Source organism: Metopolophium dirhodum, chromosome 5, assembly GCF_019925205.1.
Source record: "Metopolophium dirhodum isolate CAU chromosome 5, ASM1992520v1, whole genome shotgun sequence".
Lineage (NCBI taxonomy): Eukaryota > Metazoa > Arthropoda > Insecta > Hemiptera > Aphididae > Metopolophium > Metopolophium dirhodum.
Genome location: NC_083564.1, coordinates 20,597,210 through 20,619,197, shown reverse-complemented (window position 1 = coordinate 20,619,197; position 21,988 = coordinate 20,597,210). Strand labels below are relative to the sequence as shown.

At 32.9% G+C, this 21,988-nt stretch overlaps 1 protein-coding gene across 2 annotated transcripts in view; it reads left to right on the top strand.

The window, feature by feature from the left end:
- The window catches only part of LOC132945877 (uncharacterized), a 53,718-nt gene extending 48,144 nt beyond the window's left edge, over positions 1-5,574 (top strand). The window contains exon 6 of one of the 2 annotated variants that reach the window (XR_009664611.1): positions 4,998-5,140. Coding sequence is in view for 1 of the 2 variants with exons in the window: in XM_061015676.1 (XP_060871659.1) it covers positions 4,998-5,342 (345 nt within the window). In the remaining variant the exon portion in view is untranslated. Of the gene's footprint in view, positions 1-4,997 lie in introns of both variants that reach the window. The other variant, XM_061015676.1, reaches the window with a different exon arrangement.
- The last annotated feature ends 16,414 nt before the right edge of the window (positions 5,575-21,988 follow it).

Sequence of the window (21,988 nt, the reverse complement as noted above, 5' to 3'; positions counted from 1 at the left end):
CTGGACGCGGTAATGATGTATGTCTAATAAATTGGTTTTAAGTAATAAAATCATGAATATTCCGGGGGGGGGGAGAGGGGAACGTGTATAAGTCACTGCGATGTAACCGTCTGAAACATTTTCGGAAGAATGAGTTGAACCAGGAAAACCACCCTTGCCCGCAGAACGGACGACGACGACGACCTATACACGATAAAATGACAGTTAAAATAATATTATTTAGGTACGCGGGTACCGGTACACACGTCAACAGGTTATACGAACTGTAAACTGTAAATATTATAATTTATATAGGAAACTCGCATGTAGTACCTATATAGGTATATTATATATATTATTATTATTATTCCGCCGCTGTCGCTTTCGGATTGCGACACCAATTTATAATAACAACCGCGCGCGTTTAGCCGACCGTGTCTTCCTGTGCAGGTATACTTGTGTACGTACAACAATATAATGCTGCTCGTAAACGCGTAGGTAACCTAACCACCAAACCAGTGTACAGGGTACCTCACCGCGTTTGACCTGCACGTTAACGATCTAAGTACTTGTAAGTACTGGTAATTGTTATGTATTATTTGGTTTGCCCGCAATAAAAATCCTACAGTGTTTAATCGAACATTTTACACATCCAATTTATTTACCATACATAGACATATTATATAGTACACTTACAGGGTGACTACAAAATGAAATTTAAAAAAACCAAATAAATGTGAATTTTAACTGGTCAAAGTGGCAATCCATTTTTCAAGTATTATAAAATAAAATTTTGTTTTTTTCATAATTTAAAAGCGATAAAATATTTGATGATTTTCTACATTATTAGATTTTATTCCTATATTTTATTTTTATTTTACTTTTCCGACTTCACATGCTGAAATGAACTCCCGAATTAGGATTAAAATAATGAATTAAAACGAGTACGATGTTCAGGTTTTTATGGTTAGAACTATAACCTCGGTTGTTCAAAAAAATCATATTATGGTTTCTAATTCTTTACAAATCTTTTGCGTTAACGTTTCAGCGCAGTAGATCGAAATATAATTAATTTCTATCGTACCCCGTAGTGCATTTCAATTACCTATTACAATTTTCCAGTACACATTGATGTATATTTATAGTACACACATACCTGATACCTAAGCTCTGTGCCCTCCCCCCCCCCCCTTGCACATTTGAATTTCGAAACAAAATTAAATCCATATTCGTTTGTGCTGGTTTGTACTTTTAATCCCGTCGTTTGTGCTCCATCCCTCCCCAAGTCATCCAACTCTCAAAGTGATGGGACTGGGGACATGCTTAGCCCCCGCCACCACGGAATTTTCACTCGACTGGCATATATTACATACATACGCACATAACCACAGGGCGAACGGCACGTCGAGGAAACGCACCCTGTATATGCTAGTAAATACGCTCGCCTTACACAGAAATTAAACGTGTAATGCCTATGTGCACTACGGGTACAGCGCAAAACGATTATCAAAATGATCTATCGCCGCCGTTGGGAACCGCGCGTGCGGCTCGGCGTGTGGTTTAATATCATGAACGCGATGTATGCTGAAGTGGCTGCGAGCAGTGTGCTTATGTATTGTGCGTCCACAAAATATTATAAACACGTCGGAAAAAATGAATTCGGCTCCTCCGAGACTTTAACGGATTTCCGCATATACGTCGCGCGTCTCTATAATCTCGTCGTTTACATCGCGCTGCACCACATAATATATTATTATTATATATACCTGGTAATATCATACGCATTAAGCTGGCGTGTTTAACGGTTTACTCCGATCGTAATGTTTTCGAAAAACGTTTTGAAGGGGGCCCGCCTGTTAAAAAGATGTCGAGTAGGTATAATATCCACCCTAACTGCCGTCTATCTGCGTATACCGCCGCCGCCCTCGACTAAACTGAAAAAATTCTTTTCTTCGCGCACCACTATGTACCCGCGCGGGAGACGGCCCCGCGTTTATGTATGCACAGCGTAAATGTTTTAAAAGTTGAACTATCGATTTCCCTATTCGTGTGTGTTTATACATCACTACGAAGCGGGCATAATATTATGACGTATGATGGTTACTATACAGATATAATATACGAGCGTACAATAAATAACACTTATCACCAGCTATTTACGCAGCATTTATCAGTATATGCGACAAACACACCGCGCGCGTGCTATGACGAGACACGCTCATTATATTTACATAAATATATAGAGAGTTTCGAGGATGACAGTTTTAAAAAACAAAAAAATGGTACCTATATACATAATATTTTATTCCGTCTCCGCGTTATAAACCGTTGTGCGTATTTAATGTTGTATATTTCGCATTTCGTGCACGCCGCGGTGCCTGCGATATCTCCATCACGGGATTCGTTTCCCGGACGTAATTTTTTTCGCCATGGATCGACCCTAACGTGCACAATATTGCGCGGCGAACATTATAGTTACCGCGGGAAGAAATAATAATATCCGCTGCGGTGCACTATTACGAGACATACTGCAGAGCGCACGCATAGAATGGCGATGTTCCCGTATGCGATTTCCCCCGACGCCGACGAGATTCGCCAAAAAAAGTATTTCGGATTTTTTCGACCGCGTTACACATTATTATTATAACATAATACGCTACACAAGTACCTATATATATATAATGATGTAAAGCGATATCATATAATATTGGGGTACCCATACGGTTTTGGTATTTTTTTCCAATCAAAATCATTCGCTCGCGTGCGCACACGCACATGTACCTACGCACGCGATACGAGTAAAAATGATTAAACGACAAAATAAATAAAATCTCTCCGTGTACGAAACGTAATATTATATGAAACCGTCGAAAAAGAAAATCGCGTTGCTCTCGCGCGTTAACGTCGTTCGTCGCAATCGATTACACGTAACGTATGGTACATAATAGCTCATAGTTATGCCTATACCTATGCTATGACATGGTATATAATACATTTTAAAATATTAACAAATAAAAGACGATTGTGAGTACTTACAATATCGGCCGTCTCACTTCTATACATATATAATTATAATATACAGGGACACAGGGTGCAGCACTTACCGGTTCCATTCAAGGTTCTATTTATTTGTATATTATATTATATATTTTATAGCCGCCTGGACTTAAAAACCAGCACATGCACAGTTGCATAACTGAACGTTTAAATTAGTAATATTTTAATAATAGTGTACGGCTTAATTATTGATACTCGTTTGTATATGTAAGGTTTATACGTTACGTAACTATAAAACAAACGTTTCAACCGAAAACAAATAATTCTCTATAGATCGTGACTGCAACTGCTGTAGCAGCATAAACCGAGATTTAAGAAATATATATTGTATAGGTAACTTGAAAAAAATTTCCTAAGCGGTAACGATCGCGCGCAAAGACTTCCGCCGTCAAATCGTGTAATTTTATATAGGTGTATCCTATGCCAAAGACGATCGCTTTAATGCTCGCCTTGACTTCATTGCCGACCTGGTGATTCTATACCTATTACTAAATGTATATTTTATATTGCACGTGTTATTATAATATGTAATATTTATATTTAGCGATGTACAATGTACATAATATTATATACCCGCCTATTGGCTGTATTAGTGTATTAATATAATACGGTTAAGTCGTTTACTCGTCTTAAAAACTTTTGTGGCCACGAGTAAATACTAAATAGTCTTCTCGACCTGCATCCCCTATACATAAACAATAACCCGCCTAGCTGTACTGTTTGACGCTTATATTAATATTGGTCTTTCGGTCTTTCTTCTCATAAATCTATAACAAACGCTTCACTATTGCACGTATATAATGTCAATCATAATATTATTAATATCTATGAAGACTAGAAATAAGGAGATCAAACTCGCACGGCAGCCCGCATGAAAAAAACGTGCCGCACGCGATTAAACGGTCACAGGCCTACGATAGGGTTGTTACTTTAACCCGCGCGGTAAATGAAGTAGGTATTCATGTTTTTTCGTTTTTTTGGGAAATTTATGCGTCATTTCGAACAACGGTCATTTGTAGATTTTGTAGCTTGTACGATTACGCATTTGTGTATGTTTCATAAATATATTTTTTTATAGGTGTGTAAATAATTAAACTGTACACAATCCGTTAAAACTGTATCTAGTTATTTGATACCTATATATCTGTATTCACATTAAGTCCGAATTATTCGATACACTATACACATGTGTTTTCTTCAACGATCATATTTTGCACAGATATATTGTATCACTCAAATTTGTTTCTTAAGAATTTTGAATGTTTATGAAATATACACATATATATGCATGTATAAATTCGTAATCGCACAAGCTATAAAATCTGAAAAGGGCCACGGTTCAAAAAAGTGCATATATTTTCCAAAGATCGCAAAAATCATGAATAATCCCTGAAGACCACGCGGGCTGTGGCCGTTTATCCCGGCGATTCATTTCGGGTCGTTATCTGCAGGAAGCGTAGTGTGGTCTCCTTATTCTATAAAACACTATATATAATAATATGACAATACGGGACAATCAATGATAATTGTAGGAGACATGGCCCCCTCAGGGGTGGCATACATGTGTCACGATTTTTGATACTAGATGTCCCGTATTGTCATATATCTGCAAGGATGGCAAAAAGGATTTGTTCGACGTGTCAATTTTCGACACAATTCAAAAAAAAAAAAATTTCAGCCGCGCCACTATAATTATCTTTGTTAAAACAGAGAATTTTTACAAAATATAAATGAAAAATAAATGATAATAATGTAGAAAAAAATTATTAAAAAAATCAACTACGAAAGTCTTTTGGGTGCCACTTATTATTTGCCATCCCTGTCATATATATAGTACCAATTTGATTCTAGTCTTCGTGATAACATCCATATAGTTTAACGATAATAATGTTTATATTATTAATTTTACGATATTTCGGTGCTCGATTTTTACGGATTTTTTTCTCCCCGTTTGCACACAGCCCGCCGCCAAGAAACTGTTCCGGCGCCGTAACCTCGTGCGGCAGAGCCGCTGCTTGATGGAAGCCTGCAAGAAACCGGTCCTGCCGGCCGTCGACGAAGTACAAGAGCCGCCGGACGACTCCGCAGTGGCCGCAGCGGCCGCCCGGCTCCGCGACCTGGACGACGGGGGGACCGGCAACGACGACCACGGTGGCCGCGACGACGGCCACGACGACGACGACGAGTTTTTCTTCGACAGCATCGAGAGCAGCCTGGCCACGAGCGCGTGCAGTTCCCGACCGCCGCCGCCCGAATGCGATTCCATCGACCTGTCGCAACCCGACTCGTCGTTGACGGCCACTTGACCGACGACGACGACGGTTTTTCGTCACAATGTTATTACTTACTATCGTAAAAATTATTATAGTTAAGGTTACGGATATGTATAGAGATACTTTGCCCACGACCATATATGAGGGGGAAAAAAATTTTGTATTTTGCCATTTTTTTTTTTTTATCACTCGCTCGTTTTTACCGCATAACGTCGTCGTTATCATCCTATATAATATATTATATATTATAACGTAACACACATATCATCATCATCAACAACAACAACATCTAATCCTTTTCGCGTCCTCGACACATCCCCCGATATGATATTTTGGACTTGACGATGATTATTGCCATATAGCACACGCGCATAATATAATATTAAGTAATAAACACGTACACAATATTATTATCATAACGAGTATAATATTATATATATATATATATATGTATGTGTATTATTATTTTTTAAGTGTTTCGATGTTTCAAATCAATTTTTTGACGATTCGTTTGCCATCCTTATAAACTATAATATATTATAATTTGTCTATATAATTATTTATACGATTATCAATGTGCATTTTTAATTGTTTTATTTTTCGAAATTTTAATAGTCCGGGTGACAACGATGCAATGAATTTTTTTCTCTCCTCTTGTGCAAACCAACTGTCTTATTATGTACATACGTAGGTACGTCTTCCCTGCACCGTCTGGACATGGGTCGGCAACACTGTTGTCTGACTCTTCGGCAAATCATTTATCTCATGCTGTATGAGAGCGTCAGCATGAATGGGTATTTTGTGCGTATATGAGACCCATCAACTTGTATTTTAACTCCTCTGTCGTATCGATTTCCTCGAAAATCCAGTAAAAAAAGAAAAAGCCCCTTGGGTTTACTAGCTAACGTTAAAAACTTTTTTCACCAGAAAATCTTGCCCCAAAGAAAACACACATATTATTATTCTGTATTATATTATGCTATCGTAATACTTTTTTTGTTATTATTATGTTATTTTTGTTTAATTACTTTTGTGGTGCTCATATATACGGTTGGAGAAATTGAAATATAATACAACATATTATTATTATAGTACCTACAATACCGCGCGTGTATGACAATGCTGCGAGGCGGTACCTTTACCCATATAATATATTATAATTATGTAATCGGAAAAAAAATGAACATCGGTACGTCTTGCCTATTTTTTTTCCATCCGCGTCTCGACATTCCAGACATTAACATATTGCATATTATTATTATTATTATTTTTCCATAAATCGTATTTATATGTTATAAATTTAGACTGATTATTGCGTAGTAATAAATTGTATAATCTGAATTCCAACCCGACATTTTTCTCTTCAGTCGATCCTCCCCTGCCCTTCCCCCAGCCCCATCGAGAATTGATTGTACGTTTTCTAATACATTTGTGTTTTAAAACCCGTGGGTTTGTTTTCATTGCAAACTTTACACGGAAAAGAGTGTTCTAGTTTATCGTTTACACGCATAGAAAAAAAAATTCAACGTATATAAATCCACGGTAATGGGGTCATGTATCTCCTGCATTCACTATATATAGATAGATATTCTAACCGTCCTTAATCACCCTACCGCCCCTTTTCTCCGATGTACAAATTTTTATTATAATATTATACTTAAGTTAAATGAATAAAAAAACAAAGCTCACTGATGATATTATAATACTTTATAGAATAAATATATTTATATTATGTAAGTGTCACGTTTATTATTAGGTACCTATATATTATTATTTTTAAACAAAAAAACATTAAATCATAAATTATTATTATTATTATTATTATTGCGTAATTTTGTATAACCACATAAAAAAAAATTATATTTATTTTTAAAAATGAAATTTATACATAAAATTTATATTATAATTATTATTATTGTTATTGTACCTATATATATATATGTTATTAATGTTGTAAATGTATTATTTCTTTTCTTTTTTTTTTTATGTAGTGTTATTATAGATGATATTTTTGTGTGAAAAAAAACTATAAATACACAATATGTGTTATAAAACAGATGTATTATATACGTGTATGTTTCGAAAAGAACTGTACAATAAACTCGTGATCTTATAGTCAATATTGTGAAGCTTGGTTTTTCTCCGTCGTGTTCTCTATATACAGGTAGTAATTCTATATAACATATTTTAACAATATTATATTGTGTGTATGTATAATGTATATATATTATAACCGTGTAATATGCGTGTTATATATTATATTATGTGGGTAAGATTTGCGTCCAACGGTCGTGACTGGATATATGATATTATATTATATATATGTTGTACCGACAACGTAATATTATGTATGCTCAACTTAAGTATTTCGAAAAAAAAAAAAAAGGAAATCGAGATGAAAAACTAATAAAATCTGCAGGCCTGCATCCCGCGCCGCTGTCACTCGAGTCCTGCACGCGTCGAGCAACCTATACCTAGTCTAAAGGCCAGCAAAAATTAAAAAGGGCTGGACCGGGTGATTTGCTGTCAAAACCTTTCGGGCCAGACTTCAAAATAATAAGCCAAGGTCAGATCGGATTTTAAGGATTTTTTACATCCGGCCTAGACTTTTTTCGGTTTTTTTTTTTTGTACGACACTTATAATCATAATTTAAAATAAAAATTTCACACACTACTATATATATACAGTCGAGTCGCGTTAACTCGAAGTTGATATGGGGGATAAAAATTCACTTCGAGATATCTTGGTAATTTACGGGGGAAAAATTTTCCAGGGGAATAAAACACAATTCGAGTTGTCAAGTTTTTCGTGTTTTCGACTGTATACATAAATATACAGCTTGATCTCGGGATTATTATTATAGTATCATTGTACCGACTACCAATATATAAACGGGTTTTTTTGCACAAAATATTTTGGACTGGACGCTGTATATTGATGGCCCTGACAGGTCCAATGTTTATACTCTGTGGCGTATGCAGGGGTAGGGATCTACCCCCCCCCCCTCTGAAATTTCTCCTTTTTACAAAAAAATCTTATTTACCACCGTTTCAATACACACAGAGTCGATAAGTTGTTGGTCATTTTTAATAAACATAAAATACATTGACAAAGACGTCGACAGTCATTGTTTCAATTTTTTTTTTGGCTGATTTAGAACATTGTTAAACGTCTGCCATGGCCGTCGCATCAACGGCGTATCATCATGTATCATCGATTATTACCACGTTTATTACGACCCGAAGAGGCTCCTCTATGACCAGGTGAAGCGCAGGTTAAACACTCAAGTGTTATAAACGCAGACTAAATTTGAGACCAACTACAATTTGTTATACAATCAACTATATACAAAAAGTGTTTGGCAAAAAACCTACATTATACGATTTGCGGTCCAGCGGGGGTGGAATCTATACAATATGTATCTGATATAATATATATAACGGTCAAGCCCCCGCCGGAACGATTGAAAAATAACGAGTCATGTCGGCGGGGGTGAGATAATTGTGGCCGGGGTGCGAGTGAACAATAATTTATTATTTATCCAATGGACCAATGGCAGACCATGCTCTAAATCACTCGTTTATGGGACCATATTATAGCTCACGATAATATATTATTATCGATTGGTCAAAATAAATAATGTTCAGCGATTTGCCACCCGGCGGCATTATAGTAATGAATAGACGCCGGCCCTATAATATAATATAATAGTAGGTAAGTATATTATTTTACTCAATCTGGTTTTACGATTGGACCATTTTTAAAATAAGATGCATTCGCACATAGCTGCATCGTGTCGTGTCGATCAAATTACATTGTGATTGGACGTTAATTTTTGGTATATCATCAAATTCAAACCGAGCAAAGGTACCAACAATTGACTACGCAGCTCCACTGTTAAACCAATATATGTTTACCAGTGGTGACTACATAGTTACCACGCCCCCACACTACACTGCACGACCACGACTCCTGCGCAGATTCCGTGGGTGCATATTAAAAATTTGGGCCCACTAAAATATTGAAAGCCATTATACCTATAGGTACAGTCAAATTTTTATCAATTTTAATAGCTCTTATATTTTTTTTTTTTATTTAAAATATAATTACAATCTATACAACAATTTAGTACAATAAGTAATTTAGATATAGTATTTACATATCGAGAATAACAGATGGGGGAGGGCACTCAGTAGTGCCACCCGACAGATTAAATTAGAAGGTCTCTAGGCCAGGAGCGTTTTAAACGTCTCTGGGGGTTATCCGGGATTGTTAGAGAAGATATGCGTTTTATTAATGGATTGTAATGTTGGATTAACTTGGAATGAAAGGAGACGTAATGAGACTTTGTTAATTGAGAGAGCGATGGAATATTTAGATCTTTGTGGAGATTATTATTTGTGATAAACCCTGGAGCAGAGACAATTTGCCTCAGACAGATAGACTGGAATGCCTGGATTGTTCTCTTGTTGGAGGGTTTGGCAGAGCCCCAAATCTAGATGCCATTGGACCAAACAGGTCTGATGATGGTTTAGTATATTAATAGTTTATTTTTTAATGATGTCTTGGATCTAAGAAGTGGGCGGAGTAAATGGAGTCTGGAGTTGACTGTTTTTCTTTTTATTTTAAGGTGTTGGGCCCATCTGAGGCGCCTGTCAAAGATTAAACCTAGGTATCTTATTATAGGGGTGATTGGGATTTGGTTATTATTAAACGATACAGAGGGGCAGTCCCCTGGTCTAAGAGAGAAAGTGATAAAGGATGATTTAGCGTCATTAATTTTGATCTTCCAGCGGTTTGACCATAGTTGAATCGAGTTGAGGTGATCGTGTCGTCAGCATATGTACCCAGTGATGTATGAGGAGAGGTCGGAGTGTCGTGGGCGAATATAGAGTATAAGGGAGCTATGTCACTTCCTTGAGGGACTCCAGCTAGTATTTGGAAGTTTGACGAGTAGCTGTTGTTAACGCGAACACAGAAGGTGCGATTTTCGAGGTATGATTTTAACAGAAGGTAGTAGGGGGCAGGGAGGATTTTTTTGAGTTTGAAGATAAGTCCTTCAAGAGCTCTTATATTTAAAAATGTAAAACTGATCAAAAAATCTATCTAAATAAAAATAAGTGTTTATGTATAGGTAAACTAAGTTAAGTATAAAAAAAATATAAGAATTATCTACCTGTATAAATAATAGGAGACATGCCAATTTTTGAGAAATTATTTGAATTTTCAGTCAACGACTCCAATACACACTATTATACACAGCCCGTTGTTTTTTTGATAGAAAACCAAAGTTTTTGTTGTTTCTGGTCATTTGGCAACCTTTATTTTAATATTATACATTTATCAGTAGATTTGCTGTTTTTATATTTTGTTTTTACATTTGTAATATCGTTGGACTCATTTGAAGTACCTAAATAGTTTCAAAAACTAAATCAGACTTTAGGTCAGTGGTCGGCAACTGGCGGCCCGCGCCAACGGGTAGGTAATTATATTATTTTCAATAAGGCTAAAAGATTTTAATTCTTATTAACCGATATGACCGATTTTTTCCCCAAATGAATGCATCATCACACCAATAGTTTATACGAAAACTGTAAAGAACTTGCAGGTTTGAATCCCCCGCCTCGTTTATTAAAATCCTGGCTAATCCACTGCTTGCAGGGCACACCCCCTTGCGCTGCACGCCTACGCCACACGACTTATAGCTGCGAATCCTGCGCGTTGGCCAATTCGTTATCGGTCCCAGGGCAAACCGCAGTCGTATACATAGCGCATATTGTGGGTTATATTGTTATTATATTATTATTATACGCATATTGTGAACCTGCGACACCGCAGCACACTGCACAATGCAGCGGCGTGGCAAAAATAAAATAAAAAAACGAAACGAAATAATATAATAATAAAACTCGAGGCCGCGGCGGTGTGGCGCGCGAGTGTCCGGTCGCGGAGTGATTGATTCGCCAAAGGTCAACCTCGCGCGCAATCGAAATATTATAATAACATTATAATGTGTACTTATATATTATTATTATTATTATTATTATTGTACTGCTGCCACGCGGTGATTGTATACATAGTTGTTGTTGTATAGGACACTCCCTGCAGCGGTGTATAGTCGTGTTATATAGGTGTAGACAATATCATATATTATGCGTATAGGTCACGGATCGCGATAAACGTTTGGTACACATACGAGATAGGTATACACATATATAGGTATTACGATATTATTATCATTTGCTGGCGAGCGATCGAAAAACGTAATAATTATATACGTACGCCGCCGCACAATAATTATAATATTGTGACGTTACAATGTTATGTTATGCGACTGCTGTCTGATTATAATATTAAAAAATGTATATATAAATGCAGTGAAACCTCGATAACTCGAATCGGTTGGGGGCGAAAAAAAATTCGAGTTATCGAAAATTCGAGTTATCGAGGTTTCTGCACTGTATACATATGCATTTTTAAATATGAACAAGATATGTACTGTAATACATCGGTATATACCGGGTAATTCGTTTAACGCGAGACAACGTGCTCATTATTCAAAAAACAATATTGACGTCACTGGAAATATTCTATGTACGTGGTTTATCGAGTCGTTGCAAGACTTTATGTTTTTTTTTTTTATAATATTTTTAAATATTTTTTATCCTCATAATATTTTCTTAATTTTTACTTTTTACGACATACGGTTTTGATTTCATCTCCGAAAGCGGAATATTTTCCTGGGCATTTCGATACATAAAAATCGAATTTAGGATGAGTATAGCCGAGTATAAGGTGTGTAGTTTACAAGTCAAAATTATTTACTGTTTACATGAGCGGAGTTTAGTATATGGTATATGGACCAACATTTCGCGGGGAATTCGCGTACCACTCGGCTCATCAGGACTTCAAATCGGTACTTATAACTCGTAGACGAGTTACATCGAAATTCGATTTTACGTATCGAAATAGGCACCTCTAACTACTGTATGTCGTCATTCAAAAAAATAAAAACTAAAAGACATTTCTAAGAAAAAAATATTTTTTGAGAAATAATAAATGTAAAAAAATGGCCTGGTATACTTATATGTATATAATACATATATATAAATTTATATACCTATATACACACACACACACGCACACATGCATAATCTATACATATATTATATTATGTCTACAGGTATGCATTTGATGCATAAATATCATATATATGATAATATGTACCGATAATTATCGCATAACAGGTGTTCACGAACGCAAACGATGACTCTGAGGGTGCGAGAGGCCACGGCCGTCCGGGATGATTATATGATAACAATACCTCAGCTGTTGTGGCCGCGTGATGTACCTATAAAAAATAATAATACGACCTAACGATTTAAATTCGTGTCGGCGGCTGCGCTAATAATAATATATAATATTATGCTATTCGTCCAGTCTTGTAAAGAATATACCTACTTATGATTTGTATTCGGAAACCGTATTCGCATAAATGTGAATCTATTGGTAAGTATTCAGAATACATTTTAAAAAATTGCACCGACACCGGATTATATAGTTTTCTTTTTCAACCGCTATATAAATATTGTTATAGTTCACACGTGAGCTTCGTTTTGGCCGACGAAAGTCTAAAATGTTTTTGTCACTACAATATAATATTATATAGGTTTGCCATTGATTGCTGCAGAAAAATAATGTCCGTGTGCCGATTTTATCTATTAAAGACTCGAAAACTATAATATACTCGATCGATTTTTACGAAAAATTCAGAGGCCAGTATACCTACTTAAAAAGATATCGAGAAAGTTTAGAGTGTATATAGCTTGAACCACGCTCGAATCCAATATACAGAGTGCTAAATCCAATCCGACACGAGTCCATCTCGTTCGAAGATACAGTGCGGTTTACACCGACGCCGTTTTTGCCGCCGAGTAATGACCGTTTCCTGTTTTCTGGTGATATATTCAGGGAAAAGCCATTTATCGTTATTAGTCATTATATATGAATATAGAATTACCGATAAGGTATATTATTATATTGCGTTCGTTATAATATAATCGGATGTCATTTATCTAAAATCCAAATAATATGTTTTTCCTGTATGCGCGATTCAGTTGTCTGTGATAAACATATATATGCTGTCAGTTTAATACAAAAATAATTATTTACACAAGGTGAAAGAAGCAGAGATATGCTCGTGTGAGCATGTGAGGTTTTTGTGTCGTTTTGAAAGTAAAAACAACGAAAAAAGCATATTACGGAAATGTGCGGAAAATTTGAAGAAAAAAAAAGGTGTTAAGTGGATGTCGCTCCGCTGTACAGTAGGTTACAAGTGGGTCAATGTATAATGGATTGTATAATGACTTGAATTCAATGATATAATGTCATTGTATAAGAAAAACGATTCTGGGCGGAGTCTGGATGTGGATATTTTATACGATATATCGTATTGTTATTATTTATTATTCCTGTAACTTGAATTGATATTATTATTTTTTATTCGTTTATATGGTGATAAACAAAGCGTGAGGAATTAAAATTCTATTTTTAGCGGTTTTTCTCAATTTGTCGGTGGTTTTTCCCGTGCCATTAAATAGCTATTGAGAAAGTCGATATATGACCTATAATATATAGATAAAATACTATATGTTGAAATCGAAGCACTCCTTCTGGTAAACATTTTGTATACAGGAAAAAAAAAAAATAAGAAAACAAACACCGTTGTCAAACCACTAGTTTCTTCGCTCCGCGAAGAATCTAAAATGTAAAGCCAGAATAATATTCCATTGGAATTTTAAATATTTTTATTTCCGGTAACGTTTCCGGCGTGCGATTAATGAAAAAGACTACGCGTAAGAGAACGTGAAAATGCAGCTCCAGGAATAAGGCCCTCAAACATTTTATGATAATTGTTAACTGTAATATACCAGAAGATTGTAAAAAACATCAAAATATAGTAGGTAAGTAATTTATATTATTTGATTCTTTCGATCATGAGTCATCGGACAACTCCGATCGTTTTCTACAATATTTTCCACGGAAGAAAATGTTTGCCCTATCTATTTTTACTCGACTGTATACTATTTATGGAATTCAATCATTAAACGTCATACCTTCGGTTTATGCTATATTACCAAATAAAAAAAAAAATACATATAAATAACAATATAACATTGAACGGTAACTTAAAACCAAAAACTGGCATGTTATATATTTTGAAATAAGCACAATATAAATGATTTAAATTTAAAAAAAGGTGGATAAGTGGATGTCGCTCTGCTGTACAGTAGGTTACAAGTGGGTCACTGTAATGGATGATGTTAAATTTGAATTCAATGATATAATATCATTGTATAAGAAAAACGATTCTGAGCGAAAACGGTCAGTTAGCCTATGGTATTACTAATATATATTTGATGATATTATTGTGAATAAAGTAATTTATATACAAACTATTTACGTGGAGCCTTGTTTTAAATTTTCAATCCTTAGCCATAAAAGTTAAACATTTTATACATTTTTAACTACAAAATAATTAATAAATTATAAATTTGATAAATGTTGTCAAAATGTTAACTTTAAATGCTTATAAAAAAAAATTGTACCTATGTATTTTTAATATTTTTCAACTGCTATTAGAACGTTATATAAAGAGCCTTATATTAAATTTTCACGCTTTTTTACCCAACAAAAAAATTTTTATTGATATTTATAGAAAAAAAAACTAGAAAAATTGAAAACTGACAATGTCCGTAAACAGCTCAAAAAGAGCCAAAATAATTTCAACATTTTATGTTGTATAGAAAATGCTAATATAAACATTCAGTGAAATTTTCAAGTATCTACAGTCATTCCTTTTTTAATTACAATAAAATAAGAAAATTGTTACATGAGGAATCGAGTGAATATCAAATGTTGTAAAAATATAAATTTCAGACACTCATAAAAATTTAATTTAAGTTTCTTATAGCCTTTTTTTTTTTGATAAAGGTAGACAAACTTATGAGTAATCTTATATTACATTTTCAAATCTTAGATTTAAAAAGAAAAATTTTATGAATTCTCAACTCAAAATAATTTGCTAGTTTTCGTGATTTTTCCGTATTTTGTCAAAATTTGAACATTAAATGCTTATAAATAAAAACTGTGGCTAGGGATTTAAAATTTTTTTCATCTGCCTTTGAAACAATAACCTAGGAGCCTTCTATTAAATTTTCAAGCTTTTTCACCCAACAGATAAAATTTTATTGATATTTATAGAAAAAAAAACTAAAAAAATTGAAAACTGACAATGTCCGTAAACAGCTCAAAAAGAGTCAAAATATTTGGAAAGTGTTATGGTGTATATAAAATGCTAATATAAACATTCAGTAAAAATTTCATATACCTACGGTCATTTGTTTTAGAGTTACACCAAAAACCAAAATCGATTTTCTCGAAAACAGATTTTGCGTAAAAATTCCCGTTTTTCCTTAATTTTTCTTTTGTTTTTTCACGTCGCTTTTGAAAACTACTGAGAAATTTTTACTTTTGACCCCCCAAAGTACCAACTAGATTCACTTTTCTATCAGAAAAGTTATTGTTGAAGGAAATCCAAGCACTGTCCTAAAAGGTGATGACAGACACAAAAATAAAAAAATAACAAAAATTAAAAAAAAAACACACATTATTGTAAAATCAATACATTCATCGCTTTGCTCAGAATCTAAAAGAATTTAGTGATATCAAAATTTGTTGTCGTTATAGGTGTAGAATGAGGGGGTTAAAGCAGTAAAGCCCCCTTGAAATTTTTATTGAGCTCTCCATGCCGTACATTTTTTTTTAGTTACATTTTTAGATTATATGATATATTATTATTATTTTATGTACCAGAAACATAATAAGCTATAGCCCCCCTTTATAAATTCATAGCGCTATGCCTATATATAATTGTTGTCCTTTTCACTTTGCGCAATATAATATAACTGGAGGCACATTCAAGAATGTGGTTCAAAAATTTTTCAAACGACTAATTTCAGGCAACCAATTTGACCGCTACCAATTTCATACGAGTATTATACTACCAACTGACCGATTAACTGTACCAGTATACACCTGAGTATATACCTGAGTACACCCATTATTTTTTTGACAGATTTTATTTTTAAATTTTAAGTTAAAACTAAATTAGAGAAAACGACACACATTTTCCTTCCCAATTCAAGGCTAGTATTAATTACACAATGCGTTAATAAATGTCAAGGACTATCATATTTATTGGTTCAATATTTGATTTTTTTGTTTACCATCTTGCAGATTATGTGTTCATACACATATTTTGTAAAGTTGACGTCTGTCCTCAAAAAAGCGTACCTATATAAAGCGTAATGCTAAATTTTCCCGGACATTTTAACTATATGCCGTTATTACCGATAACGATAATTATTGGTAAATATAGTTTTAATTTACTGATTCTTACTATATGTATATATAATTTATATTTAATAATAATTATATGTGAGCATATAACAATATGTGGATTTGATTTTATTTTTTATATAATATCGGTGGAATTTTCGCTTTATTTTAGTAACGATGGAGCTCACATAGGTACCGATACAATTAATGTACCGGTATGGAATCGGAACCTACTAGGATATAAATACGCCCAGAATAATATGTTATATTATGATGCGTGATAACAGATATATGATGAGCAACATAATAATATATCACATTGAGAAAAACAAAATTATAAAGGTTTCTCACAAAAACTTTATAATTACTATGCGGTTATAAATGTATAATATTATACACGCTTCGGGACCGCATAAATTTGCAATATAATTTGTTTTAATATTATACGCACTTTGCGGTGAATTCGTTGTTGTGCGCATTCAATTTTACCGGAGGGAGACCAAGGTATATGGTTCGTCCGGCCGGTTTGAGTACCTATATAGGTACCTCGTTATATAATTTTGTATAGTTGCACTTTTATTAGATTTCCACTCGATTTTGCACGTGAAAAGCTATACAGAAACCTACAAAACGGCAAATTTTCCGTCGAATCCGTTAAACGCCGCGCACCGGACACACGCGGCGGCGTCGCGGTATATTATGATATGGTAATTGGTAAATATGTACCAACCCATTCTATATTATATACCCACATATATATATATACATATATACAGAGTGATTATTTTATCAATGAACGCTCATTATTTCAAGAAGTGTAAATGTTTTTGAAAATATTATTTTACATAGTTATTCAAGTCGTTTACAAAACAACGTTTTTAATAAAAAATTATAATTTTTTAAGTTTTTTACTTTTTTGAATGATAACATAGAGTTTTAATTTCATATCCCAAAGCAGAATATTTGTCTAAGTATATCGAAACAAAATATCGAATTTAGGGCGAGTAGTTTATGTAAGTATTTAAAGTTTCGATGAGCGGAGTAGTGGACAGACATTTCGCGGAGTAACTCCATACCACTCCACTCCGCTCATCAAAACTTTAATTACATATTATAATTTATAACTCATAAACTTTTCACCCTAAATTCGATTTTTATGTTTTGAAATACTTAAACAAATATTCTGCTTTGGAATATGAAATTAAAACTCTATGTTATCATTCAAAAAAGTAAAAAATTAAAAAAATTATAAGAATAAAAATTATTTGAAAATATTATATTTTCAAAAACATTTACACTTTTTGAAATAAGGAGTGTTCAATGATAAAAGAATCACCCTGTATAATATATATAATATATATTATGTATATTGTATAAATATATTATTGCTGTTGTCCTGTCCGTCCTTCGTACACTGCTGTTCGAAAACTAATAATAACCGCGGAGCACGCTTCCTGCTGCAAATATTTCCGGTCGACTTACTATAAAAACGCGCGTACATTGCGTTATACCTACCTATGTAGAAATAGAGCCAATAATTATATAGAATAAATAAATAACTGTGTATATCGATAATATGCCTGCAATCTCTAATGCCTGCCGCCTGCGTAATGCATATACTTGCAAGTATAGAGTGTATACACGTTATACGCATGGCACCCAAAGGTAATCCAAAGGCGGGCATTAAAAAATTAAAAAGTTAATTCACTTTAACTTATTACCTAAATTATACTAATTTAATCAAAGGTTGAAATAACTCGGTTTATACACAAATTATATTAACAGTGTTCGAATAAAATCGGAAAAATAAAAGAAAGGGGACTCCGATGCTTGAAAAAAATTAGCGTTCCTTGCAAAGATTAAATTCGACCTAGCCCGTAGGTTACACGCTAAGTGTAAGTTTTACACACGCCCAATCATCCATCTTCAACAATAGGTAGTTGAAATATAATACATTAATACTACTTACTAGAGACATATACAAACAATTACATTAAAATATTATTTTACTTGTCATTTTATTAGTATAAAAACTAATGATTACATAATATATAGTATATATTAACATTAAACTTTGTATATTAAATTCTATAAATTGTATAAATATTGGACTAATTAGGTAATTAACCATAAACATTTAAATAATAATGATAAATAGATAAAAGACTTTTGACCACGAGCTAAAATAATATTATACTTATACACGTCCGTGCTTTTGACCGCGTTATCAATTATCATAAAAAAAATAATAATTAATAAATTATAATATCGTTTTAACAAAATAAAACGTTCCGTACTTTCGTTACACTAAAAATAATTAGAAGGGGTGTAGTGCTCTCAAAATATAAAAAAAACTTTAAGAGGAGGTCTGTCCCCCTGCACCCCCTCCCAATTCGAGCACTGAATATTAATATAAAAATTAAATTAAAAATAATCCAATACTATAATAGTACTAACTTTTCTGTTATTTTTCTTGATGAAATAATTTTGTATATAGATATATTTTAGTTGAATAGATAGTCATAATAATATATGAACTTAAATTGATATAAAAATATTAATATTTGTTAAACTATTAATTGAGATGTGTATAGTTTAAATATTTAACAATCATGTAAAATAAAATAGTTATATTATACACTGTACTGTCACTGTACTGTACATTATGATTATTGTTAATAATAATTTAAGAAATTTGAAAGAAGACAGTCATCATTTATGCGATCCACATACTAATATAATTTTTAAAAAAAATAGATTAATTTTTTTATAAAATGAGTTAAGACAATATTTTTTTCTATCGAATTACATTTATGATTTGTTAACTGTGAACTTCTATCTTATATTATGTTCTTTTCACTTAACTTAACTTGAGTTAATTATTTTCAATGCTCACCTTTGACCTATATTTAGTGATATACAAATATACTGGTTATACTACAGGACAATAGTAACGAGAACATTATATTTTCAACCCTATTATGAATAATAATATGCAACGTCATCAAATACCGGAACTATTATATTATTATTTATTATCAAATATAGTTGTTAAAGATATTTAGTTTTTTTTTCCATAGGGATTGTACATTAATTTATGCTTTTACAAATAATAAAGGTCAAAAACTTTTAGGTGTATGTAGGTAATTATTAATAGTGGTATATACTAACAATATAGTACTATATTATACCGTACCTAAATTATTGTTTATGTAACTTATTTTAGTATACTTATGGGGACTGAGACTTTGCTATGATAGTGTTATCATTTATCACAGTATAATTGCATAGAATAATATTTTGAATAAAAAAGTATTAAATATCCGAGTTTAAAGTCATTGATATAATAAATATTGCATAAATACAACACAGAATGATGAAATAAATTATTTAAATGTCATTCCTTAAATGCAATGTGGATTACGGAGCATTGAGTTACAAAACCGAATATTAATATGCGTACCTCGAAGTGTATAGTACTATAGTGCCTAATATAATATGAAACTCAACTAGTAAACAAACTTAACTGTTTAATATTATATTATGTAATAACTATAGTTTTAACTAATATTATACTAAAATTAAAAAATCGATTTTGCACTTTTTTCTACGCCAATAATTAGCGTACATTTTTGTTACCTATTTTGAAAACGTTTACCAAAAGCCCTATTTTTAAAACATACTGTTGGAAAATGGGCCGGAGTAATCGCGTGCTGCCCCCAAATCAAGAGTCTACGCACGCCTATGTTATGGGTATGCACGAAATTAAACAAACATTATATTAATATAAATCACTCAACTACCGTCTATCACAGAATCGTATAACATAATGTAATACGTCTGAAATATAATAGCTCGGTTCGCTAAATCTATTTCAAATAGCATTGTAATATTGTATTATAGTATATACACTTTGATTTTAATACGGGACGATGCGTGATGGGTAGCAGCCCACGGGTTAGGTTTTTAATTTCCGGTCGGAACTTCACCATAGCTATTGTCTTGCTAATTACTTACTACAACCTGTATGGTTGTATTGTACCTTTATATATTACACTGCAGCAGATAGTACAAATCACTTTTATTGTCATATTTGATGAAACCCGAAGGGTACATATTATAACGTTTATTATTTAAATATTTAACGCGCGTGTACGTTTAATCACAGAACAATATAATATTATATTATATTATATTATATTATAATGTCACATTGTATTTTGACGCAGATATTGTTGTGTTTCTCTTTAGGAGACTGAGATTATCGCAAGAACTCGGAAGGTACAGTGGCGCAAATATATAATTTCTTCAATGGGGGGGGGGGGGGGGTCCATACTTGTTAGAACGTTACGAAACGTTTTCCATACTATTTGGGTAGTATACTAGTATATACTCACCCCATTATAGGTATGACCCATGGGAGGGGGGGATTTTTTAAACCTAATCTGGTTGCGCCACTGGTGCAGTAATATTGCAGTAGATTATATTATAATGCATTATAATGCATATAATATATATGATGGAACTGGATGCTATTGAGCATTTTTTATTTTCCGACAGTATTTTTTTCAATAATTGTCAGTTATTATAATATACCGACTACAGGTATACATGACTAACGTAAAATTTTATTTCAATTAGACTAGAACTCTTCATAAACAACATAATATAATTTATTAAATTATTTTGTTGTGAAAATTCGGCAAATTTGCCGAATTTTTGATTAAAAAAAACGTACACAATCGTGTAACTCAAATTAGTCAAAATATGTACAATTCGTCTTATAAATTATTAAATAAATATAACGTATAACACTATGACCAATATAAGATGGTCCTATAAGCGAGTAAAGGGCGTAACCAAATGGCTCTAAACCACTACCAGATAGGTAGCCAATGTTTAGATGAAACTATTAAAGCCCGCACTGAATATGATATTATTAAGTTTCACCAAAATATGATGAAACATTTGTCGAGTTTTTGTGCATGCAGCTACCAGCAATTTAGTTTTTTTTTTTATTTCAAAACTTTTTTAATTTGTAATAGTTAATACTTAATAGCAAGTAAATCGATTATAAATTAAAATAGTTAATAAATTGCATTATGAAAATAATTAAATTAAATTATTTGTTAGTCATATAACATAATATTCAATTATAATATTATGAAGGTTTAGTAATAATAAACGGCAACACTACCAGTTTAAAGGTTTACTACGACTTTTATAGTGTTGTATTATCTTTTGACCTTTGTTAATCTTTATAAATGTATACCTATTT